We start from the raw sequence: 21,266 nt of genomic DNA, 5'->3' as shown, positions 1-21,266 counted from the left end.
ATGAACACTTTCACAAGGTGGCTATTTTTGGAGCACGATATTTTAATTGATGAGTAAGGAAGGTTGTAAATACAAACAGTGTCCAGCCGATAATGTAAAATGATAGCAATCTGTTAAAACAGCAGTAAAATCACCAGGCTATTGATAGCTGGAAAAATTCCACATGCTAAGCAACTAGACTACAAAAGAAATATCAGGGGTCTGAGATAAAAAATACACTCGAACCTGTAATTGAATTAGACAAGCCTCACTGCATGTAGGGCCATGTGGGCCACCAGGACACAAAGCAAACGCCAGATTACCACAAGTGCATTTATCAGCCACAGTGATTTATTGAGTGCTTTAATAATAATACAAGTGTACATCAACTGATCCACAGTCAAAAGTGGCAGGTCCCTAAGAAATTTACAAGCACTTTAAGTAAATCAAAATACATATTATTTTGTTCAATCCAACAGTCTTCTGCAAGGGGGACAGAAGGCTAGTGATAAACAGAGTCTCAGTAATGCACAGTGATTCTGATTGAAGCTTTTATACAAAAACTTGTTCCCAGTAGCATGCACCCACCAATAAAGACTTCAGTACAAAAAATTAACCCTAGCACTACATTTAAGTAGAAACGAGATATAACTCTGAATCTGTATTTTCCCAAAGATCACATAAAAGGAAAAAAAAATCAAAATAAAACAAACAACAAAAAACAAAACCACACAGTAATATAAAGCTTTGTAAGAAAGCTCTTACTATTACAGATCCAACATTATTTGCACTGAAAACAAAAGTTCCCGTCCACCTTGAGGTGGGAAAAAAATAATCCCAAATCTTTCAAGTTAACAGAAACCAAAAAGGGAATTCAATGGGAAAGGAGAGAGAGAGAGAGATGGGGAGGGAAAGGAGAGAAAGAGAAAGGGGGAGAGAGAGAGAGAGAGGGAGGAAGAGAGAGAGAGAGAGGGAGAGAGAGAGAGAGAGAGAGAGAGAGAGGGAGAGAGGGGCAGACAGAGGGAGACAGAGAGAGAGGGAGGGAGGAGAGGGAGAGAGAGAGAGAGAGAGAGAGAGAGAGAGAGAGAAGAAGCAGTGGGAAGAAGGGATAGAGGACATACCATCACAACATGGTTCCAAATTTAATAAAAATAGGACAATAAGAACCAAGGTCTGGAGGGCTGGGCAGGGCTATTGATGCACTTGGTGAATGTGCTTGCACAGGTCCGGCGCGGCGCGGGCAGCAGGCCCCTATGTGGCATACCGCTTGGTCCACTGTCTGGCCATCCGGTCGTGTTCCGCTCTGTTGGTCATGTACTGTGTGGCGATGCTGCCCACCAGAGGGTCAGCTGCAAGGGAAGCAGAGTCAGGAATCAGGGACTATCAGGACCTCTGCTTCTTTCTATGTGAGGAAAGGAGTGTCCAGGAAGCTGACTTTCGTTCGAGGAGTGGGAGGGGAGGTGAGAAACTTGTTCCAACCTGGGCCACCCTCATTATAGCTGCTGACATTTCCCCAGCTGCCCAGAATGGTCAGTCTGTGGTTTACTAACACCTCTTGTCAGGTCTTCTTCTCTCTCCTGCCCCCACCACATACTTCTCACCCTACTCCCCTTGTCTCTAAGGAGACTCCTCCCTGGGAAAATGCAGGTGGGTGTGGGTGAGGGACTCCAGGTTCCCTCATGAGCTCTCTGGGAAGAAGTTCAGATGGCTTGGGCAATTCCTTACTCCTGGCCAGTAGCACAGGCTGGGCACCAGTGCTCCTCACTACCTGCTCTGAAGGGACACCAGGACCTGAGATGAACAGTCATGTGGTAGCTATTAGGTTAAATGAAAGAGGGGAGGGCGGCACCTGTGGCTCAAGGAGTAGGGCGCAGGTCCCATATGCCGGAGGTGGCGAGTTCAAATCCAGCCCTGGCCAAAAACCAAAAAAAAAAAAAAAAAAAAAAATGAAAGAGGGGAGAGAGGGTCTACTTGTACAACTCTGGGAACACCAAAATCTACAAAGCTCAGTATTACAAAAGTAGCAACAGATGCTAGTAACAGCTAAGACTCGCCACGATGACTAACACTTGAGCATATAACAGCAGATCTCTGAGGGAGCTGACACTCAAGGAAGCTGGAACGTGAGTCACTTGCCCACCACGGAAAAGGGATGGAGCTCCTCCAAGCCCTCTTGGAGCCAAGTCACCCTCCTAATGACGGGGTGCTAGGAGATAGCTTTTTACCCATGTGGATAGCATGAACGTCTGATGGGGAAAAAAATCAAAGCAATTAAAAAAAAATAAGTTAGGTTCCTAGAGATCCCAGACTCTACTCCTTTCCCTCTAATTCTCTAAATTCACTCTTCCCCTGATTTTCACTACCCCTATTTTTGGTGTTGAGAATTTCAGTATAGGTAAAAAGACAGGTAAAAAGGAACCAAAAGGAAAAATGAAAAACAGTGGTAGGGTGGTGCCCATAGCTCAGTGGGTAGGACACCAGCCACATATACCTAGGTTGGCAGGTTCGAAGCCAGCCCAGGCCAGCTAAACAACAACTGCAACCAAAAAAACAGATGGGCATTGTGGTGGGAGCCAGTTGTCCCAGCTACCTGGGAGGCTGAGGCAAGAGGATTGCTTAAGCCCAAGATTTGGAAGTTGCTGTGAGCTGTGATGCCACACCACTCTACTGAGGGCTACATGGTGAGACTGCCTCAAAAAGAAAAAAAAAAAAAAGAAAAAAGAAAAACATTGACAAAAACTATTGTTTAATATGAAAACAAAAAGGTAGGGAGTATGTAAGTATGTCTGTGGTTCAGGTCTGTGATAACTGTAACTTGGGAAGATTCTGGGACTCTTACCTTAAGATACTCATGGTCTTACCTTTTCAGTATGAGAGGTATAACAGAAACATTACCTTTGAATTGATCTGTCGAGGCAGATCATAACAATGCCTTTGAAAGCCTGTTCAATGAGGCCTTGCTTAAGTTTTCTTGAAATTGTGCTGAGCTTATTACTCTAGGGAGAATAATTTACTTATCTCACATACAATTAATATACTTCCTGGTACTACGAAGTGTGTTTAGAACTTCTGCCTTTCTGTCTGCTCTTCGTGATTCTTACTCATTTTCCTAAACCCTGAAACTAAAACTCTACTATTAAAATCAGCCCAGCCAAGATTCATTTATTTTTATTTTTATTTTGAGACAAGTGTCTCCCTTTGTTGCCCTTGGTAGAGTGCCTTGGCGTCATAGCTCACAGCAACCTCCAACTATTGGGCTCAGGTGATTCTCTTGCCTCAGCTTCCCAAGTAGCTGGGACTACAGGTGCTCATTACAACACCCGGCTATTTTTAGAGACAGGGTCTGGTTCTGGCTCAGGCTGATCTTGAACCTGTGAACCCAGCAATCGACCCTCCTCGTCCTCCCGCAGTGCTAGGATTACAGGTGTGAGTCACCAAGCCCAGCCTCTGGCCAAGATTCAAAAAATTTAAACCAGCAATACCAAGTGTAGACACACACAAAAAACTGAGAATTGACCAAGATAGTTTTTAAAACATGTGATCTTTCAGTTAAGACTAAGTCATGACCTTAGAGTCTAAAAGGGCCAAAGTGAAATCTGAGTCACATTTCTCTACTTTTGAAAAAAATTATCTTGTTTCAATTCCTAGCAGTCTAGAATGCAAAGCCTAGGGTAAAATGTGGGCATTCTCAGTAGCTTAAGTCTACATCACTCAAGACAAGAGCTTAATTAAATACAAGTTCTATCAGTGAAACACACTAAACATTCTAAGTTACTGACTGAGGTAAGACTTTCTGTCAGAAGAATGACTGGCGACATCAGTGTTCTACCTCCAATAGTACCCTCAGTGTGTACACACTGGGAAGACAGGTCTGTCATTTTAAAAGCTCAAAGTAGGTAGGGGGAGACAAATCAAGGACAAGACAACAGGAAGCTGCAGGATGGGGACAAGTGTTACATCAGCTGTTAACGGTATTTCAGGAGGGACAGAAGGGGAAACTGTCAAAAACAAGGGCTGATACACAATTAACATGGAGGATACAAAAATTCTTTTGAATGCTTAAATAACATTTTATTTCCTTCAGGGTTCTTTTACCTTTTCAAATTTGATTTTAAAAAGAAAAATGTTTTCCCATCTGTTAAGTTATAGATCTAATTCTGAAAACAATAATTAATAATAACTTGGGCGGCGCCTGTGGCTCAGCGGGTAGGGCGCCGGTCCCATATGCCGGAGGTGGCGGGTTCAAACCCAGCCCCGGCCAAATTAAAAAAAAAAAAAAAATAATAATTAATAATAACTTTAAAAATCATCTCAGGCTGGGCGTGGTGGCTCACACCTGTAATCCTACCACTAGGGAGGCTGAGGTTGGTGGATTGCCTGAGCTCACAGGTTCGAGACCAGCCTGAGCCAGAGCAAGACCTTGTCTCTAACAAATACCGGGCGTTGTGGTGGGTGCCTGTAGTCCCAGCTACTGGGAGGCTGAGGCAACAGAATTGCTTAAGCCCAAGAGTTTGAGGTTGCTGTGAGCTGTGACTCCATGGCACTCTAGCAAGGGTGACAAAGTGAGACTCCGTCTCAAAACAAAACAAAACTAAACCCCCCCCCGCCTCAGACAACATTTGTAAATCCATTCAGAGAAAACTGTTAACATTTTGACGTATTTATTTCTACACTTCTTTTCTAAACACAAGATTTTCAAAAAAGGGTTTACTTTATAGTCTGCTTTTGTAATCTTAAAAAAAAAAAACACTATCTGAAAAATAACTTTTTATATTAATAATTATAGATCTGCTTCATCATTTTTAATGTTTACCTGAATTGAAAACATAATCTGTTTACAGATATTTGGGTTCAACATTTGCTTTAAGAACATTGCTGTAAGGAACATTACTGTACATGCATCTTTGTAAATTTATGCACATTTTAAATTTGTTTAAAGTATAAAATCAAGGAATGAAATAAAAATGTAAAATGGGGGAATTTTTAAAATCATGTGTTATTAACCGAATAGTTCTTAATGCTAAAAGGGTCTAATGAATAAAACAAACTAAGAATTGCTAGTAACTCAACTGAAACTATCCAATATACATGTGGCCAGTGACTAGCACAGTGAATTCAATGGCACAAAATATTCTTTTTGTAGTATCTTTGTATTGTGATCCTAAGTAAGGTGGGAATCTCCCTATAGGGTTTCATTATTTCATGGATTCACATATATCAAGGATGAAATAACAGTCTTTAAAAAATAAAAATAAAAAAAAAAGTAACAGTCTTTAAACATAAATTACCCTAGTTCTCCAATCATTTCTTTCTGAAAAAGAAAAAATATCTCCCATCATTTTGAGTTTCCACATTGTTACTACTTTCACGAATCATTATTAATCTTTGAGATTATTATCTATCAGTTTTCACAAAAGAAAAGCCAAGAGATTAATCAGTGGATAAGTAAATCAAAGTCTACATTTTCCACCTTTGTTCAACGATTTGAATTTTTAAAAAGAAAAGCATATTCAGATTTATACAGAACAGGGTCAGATGGCTTTAAGCACTAATTCTCTCAATACCAGTGTGCCATGTATGAGAGGTTCCCTAAAGCATATACAGGTTCTAAAGTGTGGCCAAGAGAAAATCACAGAAGTGGAAGTTGGGTATACAATGCTTTCCTCTAAATCACACTGCCTCATCTATTTAATAAAAATCATGTCATTTTTCCAGCCTGAGCCAAGTGTGAGACCCTATGTCTACAAAAAATAGAAAAATTAGCTGGTGTGGTGGCCCATGCCTGTAGTCTCAGCTGCTCAGGAGGCTGAGGCAGGAGGTTTGCTTGAGCCCAGGAGTTTGAGGTCGCTGTTAGCTATGATGATGCTACTGTATTCTAGACACACAGGGCGACAAAGTGAGACTCTGCCTCCAAACAAACAAAAAAATCAAAAAACAAACCAAAAACAAAAGAACCCCAAACCAAACGAAAAGCCCATGTCAATTTGTTAATATACTACTAGTCACAAAATACTAACCTGAATGAAAAGTGTAAGCCTGTAAGATCACTGATGATGAGCAACACAACTTTTTAGCCATCTCAACTTCCCCCATCCCTCCTCCACCTCCCTACACAGTTCCAAGGGCAAAAAGATGATGTTCAGTAAATACTGTGCACTGAATAACAATCACTGTTATTTGCAAGTGAGTAAAAATCATACTGCATGCTCCAGCTCCGCCCTCTTTTGTTTCTTTTTTGAGCTTTGTGGTACGTGCATTTTTTATTCTAGGAGAGGAAAGATCAGACAACTCCTGCTTTGACTGTCTCAAGTCTGGGGCTGGACTGGATGACCTGGAAGCTAAATAGTTCACAGTATCATATAGAAAAGGCGGGATAAAGACGGGATCAACTAAAAGGGACAAGCAGTATCTGAATGGTAAGAGGGAAGTGGATTCTGAGGGAATGGAGAAAGACAGGTAGACTGCTGAACAGTGATTGATTCTATTTGCAAGGCCAAAGGGTAGTCTCTCTTAGTTGGTAGGTGACATGGCAGAAATTACCTGGCAAAAAATTTTTTATTCCTCTTTCATGTGAAAACATACGCATTCTTGAAGAAACACAAACAAAAGTAATATATATAGAGTGGGAAAGGGTCCATGGGCATTGGACCAAGAATGTGTGGCTTTATGCCACAGTCCCACCACTGAGTCGCCTTGGGCAAATTATTTAACCATTCTGTGCCTCAGTTTCCTCAAATGCAAAATGGAAACAATAATAGTACCTAATCCATAATTTGTTACAAATTAAATGAATTATCCTTGATAAGTCCATAAAAATGAAAGATAAGCATTTGTGTCATCTCTTAAAAGTATAAATATGATTGTTTTCTTGAAGACATTTTCTCTCTCTTTCTTTTTTTGCCGGGGCTGAGTTTGAACCTGTCACCTCTGGCATATGGGGGTGGGGCCCTACTCCTTTGAGCCACAGGCTCCCCCCAAGATATTCTCTTCAGATAAAATCCAAAGTCATGGCTACCAGAGTCTTCTGAGACCTATACCTTACCATTTTAGTCTCCTCTACCATGCTTAACCATAGTAAGTGATTTCTTGGTCCTTTAATAAGCCCTGTTCTTTCATGGCTCTTCCCTTTAACTTCTTTACCTGGCAGTTTTCTATTCATTTCTCAATACTGAGACCAAGCAGAGCCTCCCTGAAGATGTCTTAAGGGGTTTCCTCGCAGTCCTATGTGCCCCATCTCTGTTTTGTCTGTTCATACCTCCATAATTGCACTGGAAATACAGGCATACTTTAGAGATACTGTGGGTTTGGTTCTAGACATACCACAGAAATGAAAGTAAATACCACACGCACACAAACACACACACAAGCTGCACAGATGTTTGGATTCTCAGTGCATATAAAAGTTATGTTTATACAATACTATATTAAGTGCTCAACAGTGTTATGTCAAAATAAATGATATACACACCTTAATTACAAAATATTTTATTGCTAGAAAATGCTGATTGCCTGACCCCTCAGCAGTATGATAGAGGGTCTTGCCCTCACATAGATGGCTCAGGACTCATAAGGGTGGTGGTTGCTGAAGGCTGGGGTGGCTGTGGCAATTTCTTGCAATAAGCCAATGAAGTCTGCCATATCAAATGACTCTTTCTGTTCCCAAAACTTCTCCATAGCATGTGATGCTATTTGATAGCATTTTTCCAGCAGAACCTCTTTTCAAAATTGAAGTCAATTCTTTCAAATCTTGCCACTGTTCCGTGAACTGAGTTTATGTAATATTCTAAATCCTTTGTTGTCATTTCAACAGTTTTCATGGCATCTTCATTAGAAGTAGGTTCCATCTCAAGAAATCTTTCTTTGCTCATCTATAAGAAACAACTCCTCATCTGTTCAAGTATTATCACGAAATTGCAGCAATTCAGTCACTTTTTTTTTATATATATATTTATTGTTGGGGATTCATCGAAGGTACAGAGAACCAGGTTACAGTGATTGCATTTGTAAGGTAAGGTCCCTCTTATGACTATGTCCCACCTCCAAGAGGTGTGACACCCCCCCCACCCTCTCCTTCCTCCCTTCTCTCCGCTCCCCCATCCCCCACCATGTACTACGTCATCAATTGTCCTCATATCAGAATTGAGTACACTGGATTCTTGTTTCTCCATTCTTATGATGCTTTACTAAGAAGAACGTGTTTCAACTCCATCCAGGTTAATGCAAAAGATGTAAAGTCTCCATCTTTTTTAGTGGCTGAATAGTATTCCATGGTACGCATATACCACAGTTTGTTAATCCACTCCGGATTGGTGGGCTAAAAGGCTGTTTCTACTGTTTGGCAATTGTAAATTGAGGTGTGATAAACAGTCTAGTGCAAATCTCTTTATGATAAAATGATTTTTTCCTTCTGGGTAGATGCCTGGTTTGAGTTCTCCATACTTCCTTCCAAAAAGGTTGTATGAGTTTGCAGTCCCTCCAGCAGTGTAAGTGTTCTCTTCTCTCCACATCCACGCCAGCATCTGCAGCTTTGAGACTGTGTGATGTGGGCCATTCTCACTGGGGTTAGGTGATATCTTAGGGTGGTTTTGATTTGCATTTCTCTGATAATTAGGAATGAAGAGCATTTTTTCGTATGTTTGTTAGCCATTCGTCTGTCTTCTTCAGAGAAGGTTCTATTCATCTCTCTTGCCCATTGATATAAGGGATTGTTGGCTTTTTTTTTTTGAGACAGAGCCTCAAGCTATCGCCCTGGGTAGAGTGCTGTGGCATCACAGCTCACAGCAACCTTCAACTCCTGGGCTCAAGCGATTCTCTTGCCTCAGCCTTCCAAGTAGCTGGAAGTACAGTCACCGGGCTATTCTTTGGTTGTAGCTGTCATTGTTGTTTGGCAGGCCCATGCTGGATTCAAACCTGCCAGCTCTGGTATATATGGCTGGCGCCTTAGCTGCTTGAGCTATAGGCCTGGAGCCAGATCGTTGGCTTTTTTCATGTCGATTAATTTGGATTCTCTGTAGAGTCTAGTAATCAAGCTTTTGTACGATTCATAATATGCAAATAATCTTTTCCCATTCTGATGGTTGTCTATTTGCTTTGGTTGTTGTCTCCCTAGCTGTATAGAAGCTATTCAATTCAATCAAGTCCCATTTGTTTATTTGTGTTGTTGTAATTGCCAAGGAAGTCTTCTTCATAAAATCTTTCCCCAGGCCAGTAACTTCAAGTGTTTTCCCCAAACATTTTTCAAGAATTTTTATTGCTGGGCGGCGCCTGTGGCTCAGCGAGTAGGGCGCCGGCCCCACATGCCGAGGGTGGCGGGTTCAAACCCAGCCCCGGTCAAACTGCAACAACAACAAAAAAAAAAAAATAGCCGGGCGTTGTGGCGGGCGCCTGTAGTCCCAGCTACTAGGGAGGCTGAGGCAAGAGAATCGCATAAGCCCAAGAGTTAAGAGGTTGCTGTGAGCCGTGTGACGCCACGGCACTCTACCCGAGGGTGGTACAGTGAGACTCTGTCTCTACAAAAAAAAAAAAAAAAAAAAAAAAAAGAATTTTTATTGCTTCATGTCTTAGATTTATATATTTCATTCATCTTGAATCAATTTTTGTGAGTGGAGAAAGGTATGTGTCCAGTTTCAGTCTTTTACATGTGGTTATCCAGTTTTTCTAGCACCATTTATTGAATAGGGAGTCTTTCCCCCAGTGTATGTTCTTGTTTGGTTTATCAAAGATTAGGTGGCTGTAAGATGTTCGTTTCATTTCATGGTTTTCTATTTGGTTCCAGATGTCTATCTCTCTATATTTGTGCCAATACCATGCTGCTTTGATCAATGTGGCCTTGTATTTCAGTCATATCTTTGAGCTCTATTTCTTTTTCTTTTTTTTTTTTTTGGCTGGGGCTGGGTTTGAACCCGCCATCTCTGGCATATGGGGCTGGCACCCTACTCCTACTGAAATTTCTAATTTCAGTTTCCGCACTATTTCCATAATATCTCCAGTTACTTCCTCACTGAAGTCTTGAGACCCTCAAAATCATCCATGAGGGCTGGAATCAACCTCTTCTAGATTCCTGTTAATGTTAGTGCTTTGATCTCCCATGAATTTTCTTACGGCACCTGGAATGGTGAATCCTTTACAGAGGTTTTCAGTTGACTTTGCCGAGATCCACTAGAGGACTCACTACCTATGGCAGCTAAAACCTTACAAATGTATTTCTTAAACAGTAAGACTTGAAAGTTAAAATTACTCCTTGATTCATGGGCTGCAGAATGGATGCTGTGTTAGCAGGCACAAAAACATTTCTCTCCTTGTACATCTCTGTTAGAACTGAATGAACAATATTTTTAAAGGAGCCAGCCTTTTTTTCTGAGCAGTAGGTGTCAACTGTAGACTTAAAGTATTCTGTAAACCATACTATAAAAGGGTGTGTTGTCATTCAAGCTTTGTTCACTTTTATGCTATGGAGAAGGCTTCTTTCCTTAATCCTCATGAATCAAATTCTCTAGCTTCCAATTTTTTTTCTGCAGCTTCCCCACCTCTCTCAGCCTTCATAGAACTGAAGAGAATCAGGGCCTTGCTCTGGATTAGGCTTTGGCTTAAGAGAATGCTGTGGTTGGTCTGATCTTTCCATCCAGACCACTGAAATTTTCTCAATATTAGCAATAAGGCTGTTTCACTTTCTTATTATTTGTGTGGTCATTGGAGCGGCATTTTTAATTTCCTTCAGTAACTTTTCCTTTGCATTCACAATTTGGGTAACTGGTGCAAGAAGCCTAGCTGTCAGCCTATCTCAGCTTTCAGCAAGCCTTTTTTCATGAAGCTTCATCATTTCTAGCATTTGATTTAAAGTGAGAGATGTGTGACTCTTTCACTTGAACACTGTTGGCCATTGTAGGGTTCTTAATTGGCTTATTTCAATATTGTTATGTTACAGGTAATAGGGAGGCCCAAGGAGAGGGAGAGAGATGGGGGAAGAGCTGGTTGGTGAGGCAGTCAAAACACATACAACAGTTATTATGTTCCCTATCTCATATAGCCATGGTTCATGGTACCCAGAAACAATTACACTTGAAATGTCAAAGATCACAGATCACCATAACAGATGTAATAATAAAAACATGTGAAATATTATGAGAATTACCAAATGCAACAGAAATGCAAAGTGAACGTATGCATAAACCTTCAATTTGTTAAAAAAAAAAAAGCACTATCTTAGAACCTCAATAAAGCACAATAAAGTGGGATCGGCCTGACCCCCCTCTTAGTTGTCTGTTCACTTATCCATTTTTCACTGGACTGGGGCCCACATATTCATTCAACAAATATTCACTCCTGCTATGTTCCAGGTACTGGAGACGCAGTGCTAAACAAGGTCCTGCCCTCTTGGGAGGTCATCTTTGCATCCCTCTTCCTCTACACGTTTCCTGCGTGGGCAGAGGGAAAGAAGAACGCAGGTAAGTAAGGCACACACACACAACAGCATCCATGACTAGCCCAGCACTCCACAGCCAGTGCTGCTCTACAGCAATGCATGTCTTCTGTACACGGATTATAGCAAATGAGAGAGAAAGAGGGATGGTGGGGATTCTGACAGCTTTCATTTTTCTCCTGGTTGAGGTTTTTAAACTTAATTATTTGTTGTTATTGAAATTTGTGGTCTACACTTTGCCATTTCTTGGATTCTTCAAGGCTATAATCCACTGCTTCTCCGGCTGTTCCATCGTATCTTTGACTGACATTATTCTTTCAGCTACCCTCCAAGTCTCTGCAGGCTTTCTGTGGGTTGCCTTACAATGAGGAGAAATAATTCATGTTTGTTTCTTTCATGATTTGGTCTAGTTCTAGCTTTGTTTTATTTAAATATTTTATAAACCTAAAAAGTTTACGCTGGTGGCTCATGCCTGTGACGCCAGCTCTTTGGGAGGCTGAGGTGGGAGGATCATGTGAGGCCTAAGCAACATAGTGAGCCTCCCATCTTTACCAAAGGGGGTGGGGGGATCAGCTAAGTATGTTGGCTATGCCTGAGGCAGGAGGATAACGTGAGCCCAGGAGTAGGAGGTGTAGTGAGCTACAATGATGTCATTGCACTTGTCTGTAATTTTTCCTGCATTTATTATATTTAAAATAAATGGGAATCACACGATAGACATTCTGTACTAGTGTTTTCTTCTGTAACGATATCTTGCAGCGTGTTGGAGACAGTATAAGGCATTCCTTTGCATAGTGAGTCAGTATTTACTTTTCCATTCCCTTAATGATCACATATAGATTTGATTCTTGTGCTATTAGAACTAGTACTACCATCTTATATAAATCTTTGAGCACACATACATTTGTCCTACTTTATGCTGTCTCTTGCCATATGTAAGTTTAAAAATTTTAGGTAGTCAAAGCAGTCAAATTTTCATTAATATTTTCTGGTTTGCTATCATGTCCTCTCTACTCACTCCAGGACTTTAAAAATATTCTCCTGTATTTACATTCTCTTATATTTATAATAACTTTTATGTGAAGTGGTAGCTTTATCATATACATGCTTCCAATGTATGTTTGGACCTGATTCTGCACTTGCTCTTCTTTCAGTAGACTCAATTGTCTTTTGCTTTATTCATTCTTTCTGTTTTTTTGAGACAGAGCCTCAAGCTGTCGCCCTGGGTAGAGTGCGATGGCATCACAGCTCACAGCAACCTCCAACTCCTGGGTTTAAGCAATTCTCTTGCCTCAGCCTCCCAAGTAGATGGGACTACAGGTGCCCGCCACAATGCCTGGCTATTTTTTGGTTGTGGTTGTCATTATTTGGCAGGCCCAGGCTGGATTTGAACCCTCCAGCTCTGGTGTATGTGGCTGGTGCCTTAGCTGCTTGAGCTATAGGTGCTGAGCCCATTCTTTCTGTTTTTATTACTATAGCTTTGTAGCAGGGCTTGACATCTGGTAGGTAAATCCTAACTCAATCTTATTCCTTTCCTTCACTATAGTGTTTTTTTTCTGAAGAATCGTAATGTTGATGAGGTCAATGCTTAGAGCAATTAAAGCTACTTTACCCCTTGGCAGCACTGATAACTCAGTGAGGAGGGTGCTGGCCACTTACACTGTGACTGGCAGGTTTGAACCTGGCCCAGGCCTGCTAAAACAGTTGCTAAAAGACAACTGCAAATAAAAAATGTTCAGGCATTTGGTCGGGCGCCTGTAGTCACAGCTACTTGGGAAGCTGAGGCAACAGAATCGCTTGAGCCCAAGAGTTTGAGGTTGCTGTGAGCTGGGACTTCAAGGCACTCTAACCAGGGTGACAGCTTGATACTCTGTCTCAAAGAAAAAAAGAAAAGCTACTTTACCCCAGGGACATAGGGCTTTCATGTCCATTTAAAGAATGTTATCAAGATTTGGGAATATTGGAATTCCTCTGGGCCTACTAGTTAAAAATCAAATGCTTAGGACAAAGTTAGGGTTTTTGTATTTTGGAATGTGGGGAAACCAGACTACTAATTATAGGCCTTACCCAAACCAGAAAGATTAACTACCCCCCTCAAAGACATGTTGTGTGTGACTCATAAAGTGATTAAGGGAGAAAAATGAATGTTTCTATGACTTAAATCAAACAACAGACATTATTAAACTAGATATAAAATTGAGAATAAATAAAACTGCTTACAAGTCTAGCAAGATGTGCTATTATTCCAGAATTAGTAACTTATAATGCCAAAAGCGTATCAAGTACCCCCAGATCTAACATGACATCGCTATCACTCTTTGGAGTCCACCACACAACATGGGAGAGAAAGGAGGTTCGTGGGAGAATTGAGCTACTACCTGGAGTGCAGGGTGTGCAGTAGTAGAGGTATCCTGTTCTCAGCTCTCCCGCAAAAATGGGGAAGGATGACTTTTCTATCTCAAAGCCATCTGAGGAGCACAGCAAGAGATAGTAAAGTCTGAGGATACCTGCAACAGGAGACTCTTCAGTGCCAACCCTGGCTGGAGATTTAAATCAGATATAAGTTATTTGGGAGTTGACCTGATGATCTGCCCCTGGACTAGCTGAGTAGGAGGAGCAGCAGCAAGGAAGCAGCCTGAACTGTCCTTGCTGCCTTGTCAGGGTCCTGTAAGGCGGCAGCACACAGGTGAGCAAAGATACTCCTCCTAGAACGCTGCCTGACAGGAGAGTGGTGGTCTGAAACCTGCTTACCAGCTGATTTTAAGTCTTTATACACAGCCATTATTAAAAATTAAATTATAAACACTTACAATTAAATCATACTAAAAATAGAGATAGTAAGTACTTAACTCATCACTTCTTAATCACTTTATTACTATCATCACCTATCTGGTAGCTTCTTGTCTCTTCCATTTGCACGGTGGGTAAAAGTGTACTATTGTGCATCCTGTCCCCGTGCATTCAGTAAGTGTCACCATGTTGGTAGCTTGAAATCAGCAAATGCTATAAATCAGGACTTAATTTATTGTTTTGTTGATTGTCTAGACTGAAGGAAGTAATAAACAAAAGGCAAATAATGCAGATTAAATAAAAGTATCATATCTAGAGTTCTCACACGATGACTAGCATAAACATTAGCGGACATATTTTTCCAGTATCTGAACACTAATACATTCAGCAAAGAAGTTGCTCATGATATTAACTAACAACTCAAGTTTCTATCTTTTTTTTTTTTTTTTTTTTTTGGAGACAGAGCCTCAAGCTGTCGCTCTGAGTAGAGTGCTGTGGCATCACAGCTCACAGCAACCTCCAACTCCTGGGCTCAAGCGATTCTCCACCTGCCACAACGCCCAGGTATTTTTTTTGGTTGCAGCCATCATTGTTGTTTGGCGGGCCCAGGCTGGATTCGAACCCACCAAGCTCAGGTGTATGTGGTTGGCACCTTAGCCACTTGAGCCACAGGCGCTGAGCCACAACTCAAGTTTCAATATCTGTCTTTATTTCACTTTTATCTTACTGCTTAAATGAAAATATCACCCAACATTCATGTTAAAACTATACTCATTTGGGCCGGGTACGGTGGCTTACATCTGTAATCCTAGCACTTTGGGAGGCTGAGACAGGCGGATTGCTTGAGCTTAAGGAGTTCGAGATCAGCCTGAGTAAGAGCAAAATTACATCTGTACTAAAAATAGAAAACTAGTGGGGTGTAGTGGGCGCCTGTAGTCCCAGCTACCTGGGAGGCTGAGGCTAGAGAGAGGACTGCGTGACCCCAGGAATTTGAGGTTGCTGCGAGTTATGATGCCATGACACTCGATCCAGGGTGCCTAAGTCTCTAAGTCAAACAAACAAAACAACAACAACAACAACACCAACAACCAAAAAACCCCCAACTGCACTCATTTGTCAGCTGCAACCATACGATAAATACAGAGATAAGAGTTTGGCAAAAATTAACATAAGTCTTCTGGAAGAATCAATAGGCTACATGAAATTTGCATTAAAGAGTATTATATATTTTTTTACTATTTGTAAATTATGTACTACATATTCTTTACATCAGGAAAATGCATAATAAACTCAGCAGTACATTTGTACATGCTACTACCCTTCCCCAGCTGGCTGTTAAACATTTACCAGAATCCCACTGGGAAAGCTGTGGTTAGGGAAGCTGAGTAGTGTCAGAGAACTGGGCAGTGAGCTCTCTACCCAATGGGAAGCAGTACTTTGACACCATCACCAAAAGGGCACAGATGACAAAACTGTGTTTGCCAAAGATGCAGATGGTAGCCATGGCAAATTAGGTAAAGGGACACTGTTCTCTCCATCACCTACTTCCCACCCCTGAAGAGTTAGGGCTTGGAAAGGAAGAGGAAGGAGGTATCTGAAAACCAGTCCATGTTTCACCCACACTGATGGAGTAAAAAGAGGAAGTTAGATTTAAATCAGATGTAAGATGGAATTTTAAAATGGACCAGACTGACCTTATAACTAAAAAATGACCTTAGTGCTGTAAAATCTGCTAGATACTGTTATGGGACAGGAAAGCAAGAGTCAATAAAACATGGCCTAAAGATAGTAGCTGCAGAAAATTAAAGCCATCCTAAATTAATGTCCCTTGAGGTGAGACTGTTCAATAAATAGTAAAAATACACAGGCTGTATCAAGTATACACTTGATAAAATAGTTTTAAAAATGTAAAAACATCCTTTAAGTCTACACAGAAGTGCTATGTACATTATATCAATGTATTTGAAAGACATTGTTCTGTTAGAATAGACTCATCTAAAGAACAGCACCGACAGTACATTCCTACCGAGAAGCTATCAGATTGCAATTCCAGTCCTGGTTAAGCAATGATTCCTAATGAAATCTCAGAAAATGTCCTGACAATACAGGACTTAAGATACCAGACATCCACACATTACTTTCCCCAAATACTATGGCAAAAAGCTATGGCTGCAGCAAGTAGTCCAGGAAACAGGCAAATACCAATATATTGGATGCTAGATGTCCTTTTTTTTTTGAGACAATCTCCCTTGGTAGAGTGTGGTGACGTCACTGTTCACAGCAATCTTAAACTCTGGAGCTTAAGTGATTCTTGCAATGCCTCAGCCTCCCTAGTAAGCTGGTACTACAGGTGCCCACCACAACGCCTGGCTGTATTTTTGTTGTTGTAGTTGTCATTGTTGTTTAGCAGATCCGGGTTGGGCTTGAACCCGCCAGCCTCGGTGTATGTGGCCAGCGCCCCTACTCACTGAGCTACAGGCGCCAAACCACGAAGCTAAATTTTTAAAAACAGCTTTATTGAGACATAATTCACATACCATACAATTCAGTCATTTGAACTGTACACTTCAGTGGTTTTTAGTATATTCACAGAGGTTGTAGAACCCCTAGCACGATCTATTTTAGAGTATTTTCATCGCCCCTAAAACAAATCCTGTACCGATCAGCAGTCACTCCCTATCCCCCAGTCCTAGGTCTAGGTATTGACTAATTTACTCCTGTCTCCAAAGATTTGCCTATGTTGGAAATTTTGTACAAATGGAAGCTTAACATGTAGTCTTTTGTGACTGGTTTCTTTTACGAAGCTTAGTGTGTTCAAGGTTCATTCATGTTGCAGCATGTATCAGTACTTCATTCCTTTGGATTTTCACATAATTTTCTATTATATGAATATAAAACATATTGATACATTCATTGGTGAGTTGTTTTCACTTTTTGGCTATTGTTTCATAAGTAGGATTTATGTGGACGCATATTTTCCTTTTTCTTTGTTATGTATCTGGTTGTGGAATTGCTTGGTCTTATGGGAACACTTTTTTAACCATGTAACGAATTGCGAAAAAGCTGTCCACAGCAGATGTATCTTTCTATATTTCCACTAGCAATGTATGAAGCTTCTAACTCTCCACATCCTGGCCAGTAGTAGTTAATTCTCTTTAATTGGAGTATTATTCTCAGGGTCTCTAGCTATGTGAGACAGATTCTCTTGATCCTCTCTTCTCTCTACTCCTAGCACTGACTGAAATTAAAAAATGACAACAATAATCCAATGAGTCTTGTTTGTAATGCACACCTTTTCTTCAAATGAAACAAAATTTTCCACAGTCCTCAAATGTAGTCCACCCACCAGAAACCATGTCAGCTCACCCCCTACCCCCGCCAAGTCTTTCCTGTTTACATGCATCTTCAGTGGCTCAGTGAGACGAGGAGGGTTGTGAGAGTGGGTGTCACGCCTTGGATGTCACCACACATGTCCACAGCCTCCACCCACGTGGGAACCTGAACTGGAACCCGGACACATACCGTGGCTCAGAGCCAGACAAGAGCCTCAGTGGTTTCAGTTCATTAGCACATTCTGTCCCCTTTCACTTCTGGAAATCCAGGTCCAGGAAGCCTCGTGAGTCCCGCGGATGTTGTCTGTGCTGACGGATGACTGTCTGTCCAGTGAAGGTTTGGGCAGAGGCCTTGCTCTGATTCTCCCCTGCCAGAGATGTTACTGAATCGTCTGCTGAAGGCAGAACCAACATCACCTTTAGTAACACTCTGTGTTAAGAGGGTAGTATTGTCTCTCTTTCACTCTTGTACCACAACCCAAGCAGTGTGTCTAGGACACTACAGATGGTCCACAGTAAGTACTTGTTTAATAAATGAACTGAGTAGTCAGACGCATTGATCAGGATGAATTTAGTTTGTGGGTGGCGGCAAGTTCCCTGACCAGACATCCTTCTTTCTTCACATGCTTGGGCCTAAATCAAGGTGTCCAACCTTTTTACTTTTCTGCCACACTTTAAAGAATAAGTTGTCTTGGGCCCCACATTAAATATACAAACACTAACAAAAGCTGATTAGAAAAAAAAAGATCCATGCATACTTTTTATGATATCTGCAGCAAGGTAAGCAAAAAAAAAAAAAAAAAAAAAAAAACAGTCCTCATAAAATCAGCATGTAGCTGGTGGGCCATAGGTTGGACACCCCTGGTAAATGATATTTCTATCAATAGGATCAGTGACTCCCCAAGTCACTGACTTGAGGTTGTGGGCACCTGGGAAGGCCTGGTCTCACTGTGGGGGTTTAAATTTAGATATCTCTGCTGTGAGTCTGAAGTAGACAATCTGATCCATTTCCTATGAGCATTTTGTCTCCAAGCTTCCCAGAAAACTTCTTCCAGGTCCTATAGGCTTCAATTCTTAGTCTATATCTAAGCAGTTTCCTGTTTCATTGACATCTTGCCTGAACTTGAACCAACTGTCCTTTTAGCTCCTTGGGCAACATGTTCTACCACCAGACCCAACTGTCTACATACCTACTGCTTCTACCCTACTCCTGCCTCAGCCAACGGGGGCTGATCTATCTCTAGGATTCAAAGTCCTCCTACTGTACCTCCCTGTTATAGGGAAAGAACCATGGTCAAACCAATCCTAATGTATCACAGGTGGTGACTGCAAAGCTGGTTTCCGTTTTTCTGTTAGCAGAAATGGGGTGGCTTCATGGGGTGACAGGAGAGTTAACTGAACCATGAACTAAGTAACATTCATTAGTCCTGGAATACATCTTTCTACCTCTCTTAAGATTGGCCTGGGAATTTGTGAGAGACCAGGCACAGTCAAGTTTACGTTCTTGAGAGTGGGACACAGTCACTATTGATGCTGACACAGTGGTTAGCAAACTAAGTCCTGGGTATTTTGAGTCTCAGACTTTTAGCCTTTCTCCTCTTCTTTCTCATCACTGCATCTGTCATCTCTTACCGGGGCCACCAAAATGCCCTCTGGAATATCACCTTGTCTTCGCTCTTCCCACTCCCAGATGAACTAAGCTTTAGTCTCTAAAAATACAAGCTTCATCATACAACTCCCCCCTTTAAAAATCTTTTAATCACCCCCCCCCCCACGGTGAGATTCTCAATGGCAAGGCCAACTATACACAAAGATGCATTTTTAACAATAATTTGATGTCCCAGATGCTTTTTACTGATTACATTTTTCAACATTGTTATCATATTATCTTCAATAGAGATAGACCCAATGTTTTGTCTTCCTCCTGAGTTCTCATTGTTTCTGGAGGAAATACAAGTTTTCAAAGAATCAAACCTGTTAATGTAAAAGACGACTAAGAATAGAGTGAAATCATTGCTCAAAAAAAAAAAAAAGAAAAGAAAAGAAAAAAAGTAAAGACATGGCAAAAAACTTCATGCTCAGGAAGCCACAATGTGGTTTCTATCTTAATAACTGCACAAGCAACAACTCCCCTAAAAACTCTGGACAACAATTTAGTCAGTCTACATTGTCACTGTAGTCTTCCCTAGGGAGATCGATCTCTGAGGAAGAGAACAGAAACCACAGATCTCATGAGGTTAAGCTCTAAAAGCACAGACAGGAGTAAAGAAAAGAGGTGGAGTGCTTAAAGTGATCTGTGTACACTCTCCCTCCTTTAAAATAATGCTAAATTATTGTAATAATCTTGTCCCATATGTGAGAAGGGCAAAATAAAAAGATAAACTTACTGTGAAATTTTTCTAATCAGAGTTAAAGCAGATTTTAGATCTTTGAGTGGAGTCTACTCCATAGACAGATTGGCTTCCTAGGGTGGAATCCCAACCTTCTGCTTCCTGCTGCTTCTATGATTACTCCTAACAAGCAGGGTTGCACTGGTCACAGTAATCTGCTGACCTTTCCTACTTTAACACTTCCCATTCAGTCAATGCAAACCCCTTTCACTTGAACAAAATGCCAGGCCTATTTTGGGATAAGCACATACAACAAAACTCTCCAAGCTTCTCACTCTTGATGACAGTACAGTGATTCCAAGTTGGGCCTCTCTCTAAATGCCTGTACAGCAACTTTTTAAAGCAGTAGAAATACAGCGTGTATCTCAGTGCTTTCCTCCCTTCCCATTTGGGAAGAAAATGTTTGTAGCCACCTCCACAAACCCCTGTATGTTTTTAACTACTTGACCCTTTTAGTTAATTCCTAGCAATGATGGACTTGAACTCCTGGTCTCAAGTGATCCTCCCAAAGTGCTGGTATTATAGCTGAGAGCCACCAAACCTAGTCTGAAATGAGGGATTTTCTAAGACAAGACAAACCAGATGAGATTCTGAAGGCCCCAGGCAGACTTTCCAGCGCTAGGACTCCTGACCTTCCTTCAATTGCCCCAAGGCAGTTGGCCCTCCTTAAAAAGTCTATCATCCTCCTGAGTTAGGTAGAGATGGATTCAAGGAAGCTGTCCCCATTCTCTCAAGATGTGTGTGGTATTAAAAATTCCTTTCTTCCTTGGCGATCCTTGTCGTCTTAAAAACTACATCTTAGTGAGATCAGCAGCTGGACTTAGACCCCACTGGCAATTTCAACAATACGTTCATATACCTTGATTCATACTGTAATGTGACTGTCACCTAACGTGCCATCTTTTCCAGGGGGATGTACATTTTCAAACAATTACAAAGAGAGGCCACATTTAAAACAAAACTAACACAAAATAATGGAAACAAAACAGCACATGCATGTGTGTAGTTTAGTTTTTTGACAAGAGGCATTCTGGGTTCTTCAAGTCACGTATCTGAAATTCACCATCCACTTTGCCATTGTAAAGTACCGTTCCTTCCCCTTCTCATACACCTGATTTTTTCCCCCAAGGTTGGGATTTTCACCCTAGGGAGCTGTGTCTCTGGAGTAGTAGGTTTAAAATCGACTTTAACCCTGATTAGAAAACGTCACAGCTCACAGCAACCTCAACTCTTGAGCTTGAGCAATCCTCTTGCATCAGCCTCCCAAGTAGCTAAGAGTAAAGGAGTGTGCCACCTTTCCCAGATAGTTTTTCTATTTCTAGTAGAGATGTGTCTTGCTCTTGCTCAGGCTGGTCT

At 41.2% G+C, this 21,266-nt stretch overlaps 1 protein-coding gene across 2 annotated transcripts in view; it reads right to left on the bottom strand.

Moving 5' to 3' along the window:
- Positions 1 to 308: 308 nt before the first annotated feature.
- The window catches only part of UBE2E2 (ubiquitin conjugating enzyme E2 E2), a 423,851-nt gene continuing 402,893 nt past the window's right edge, over positions 309 to 21,266 (bottom strand). For both annotated transcript variants that reach the window (XM_053599310.1, XM_053599311.1), the window contains one exon: positions 309 to 1,328. In XM_053599310.1, coding sequence (XP_053455285.1) covers positions 1,231 to 1,328 — 98 coding nt within the window. In that variant the 3' untranslated portion in view covers positions 309 to 1,230. The remainder of the gene's footprint in view (positions 1,329 to 21,266) is intronic.

The sequence above is a fragment of the Nycticebus coucang genome, chromosome 8 (genome assembly GCF_027406575.1).
Source record: "Nycticebus coucang isolate mNycCou1 chromosome 8, mNycCou1.pri, whole genome shotgun sequence".
NCBI classification, from domain to species: domain Eukaryota; kingdom Metazoa; phylum Chordata; class Mammalia; order Primates; family Lorisidae; genus Nycticebus; species Nycticebus coucang.
The sequence above is the reverse complement of the archived record's forward strand: the minus strand, read 5'-3'. Positions and strand labels throughout refer to the sequence as shown.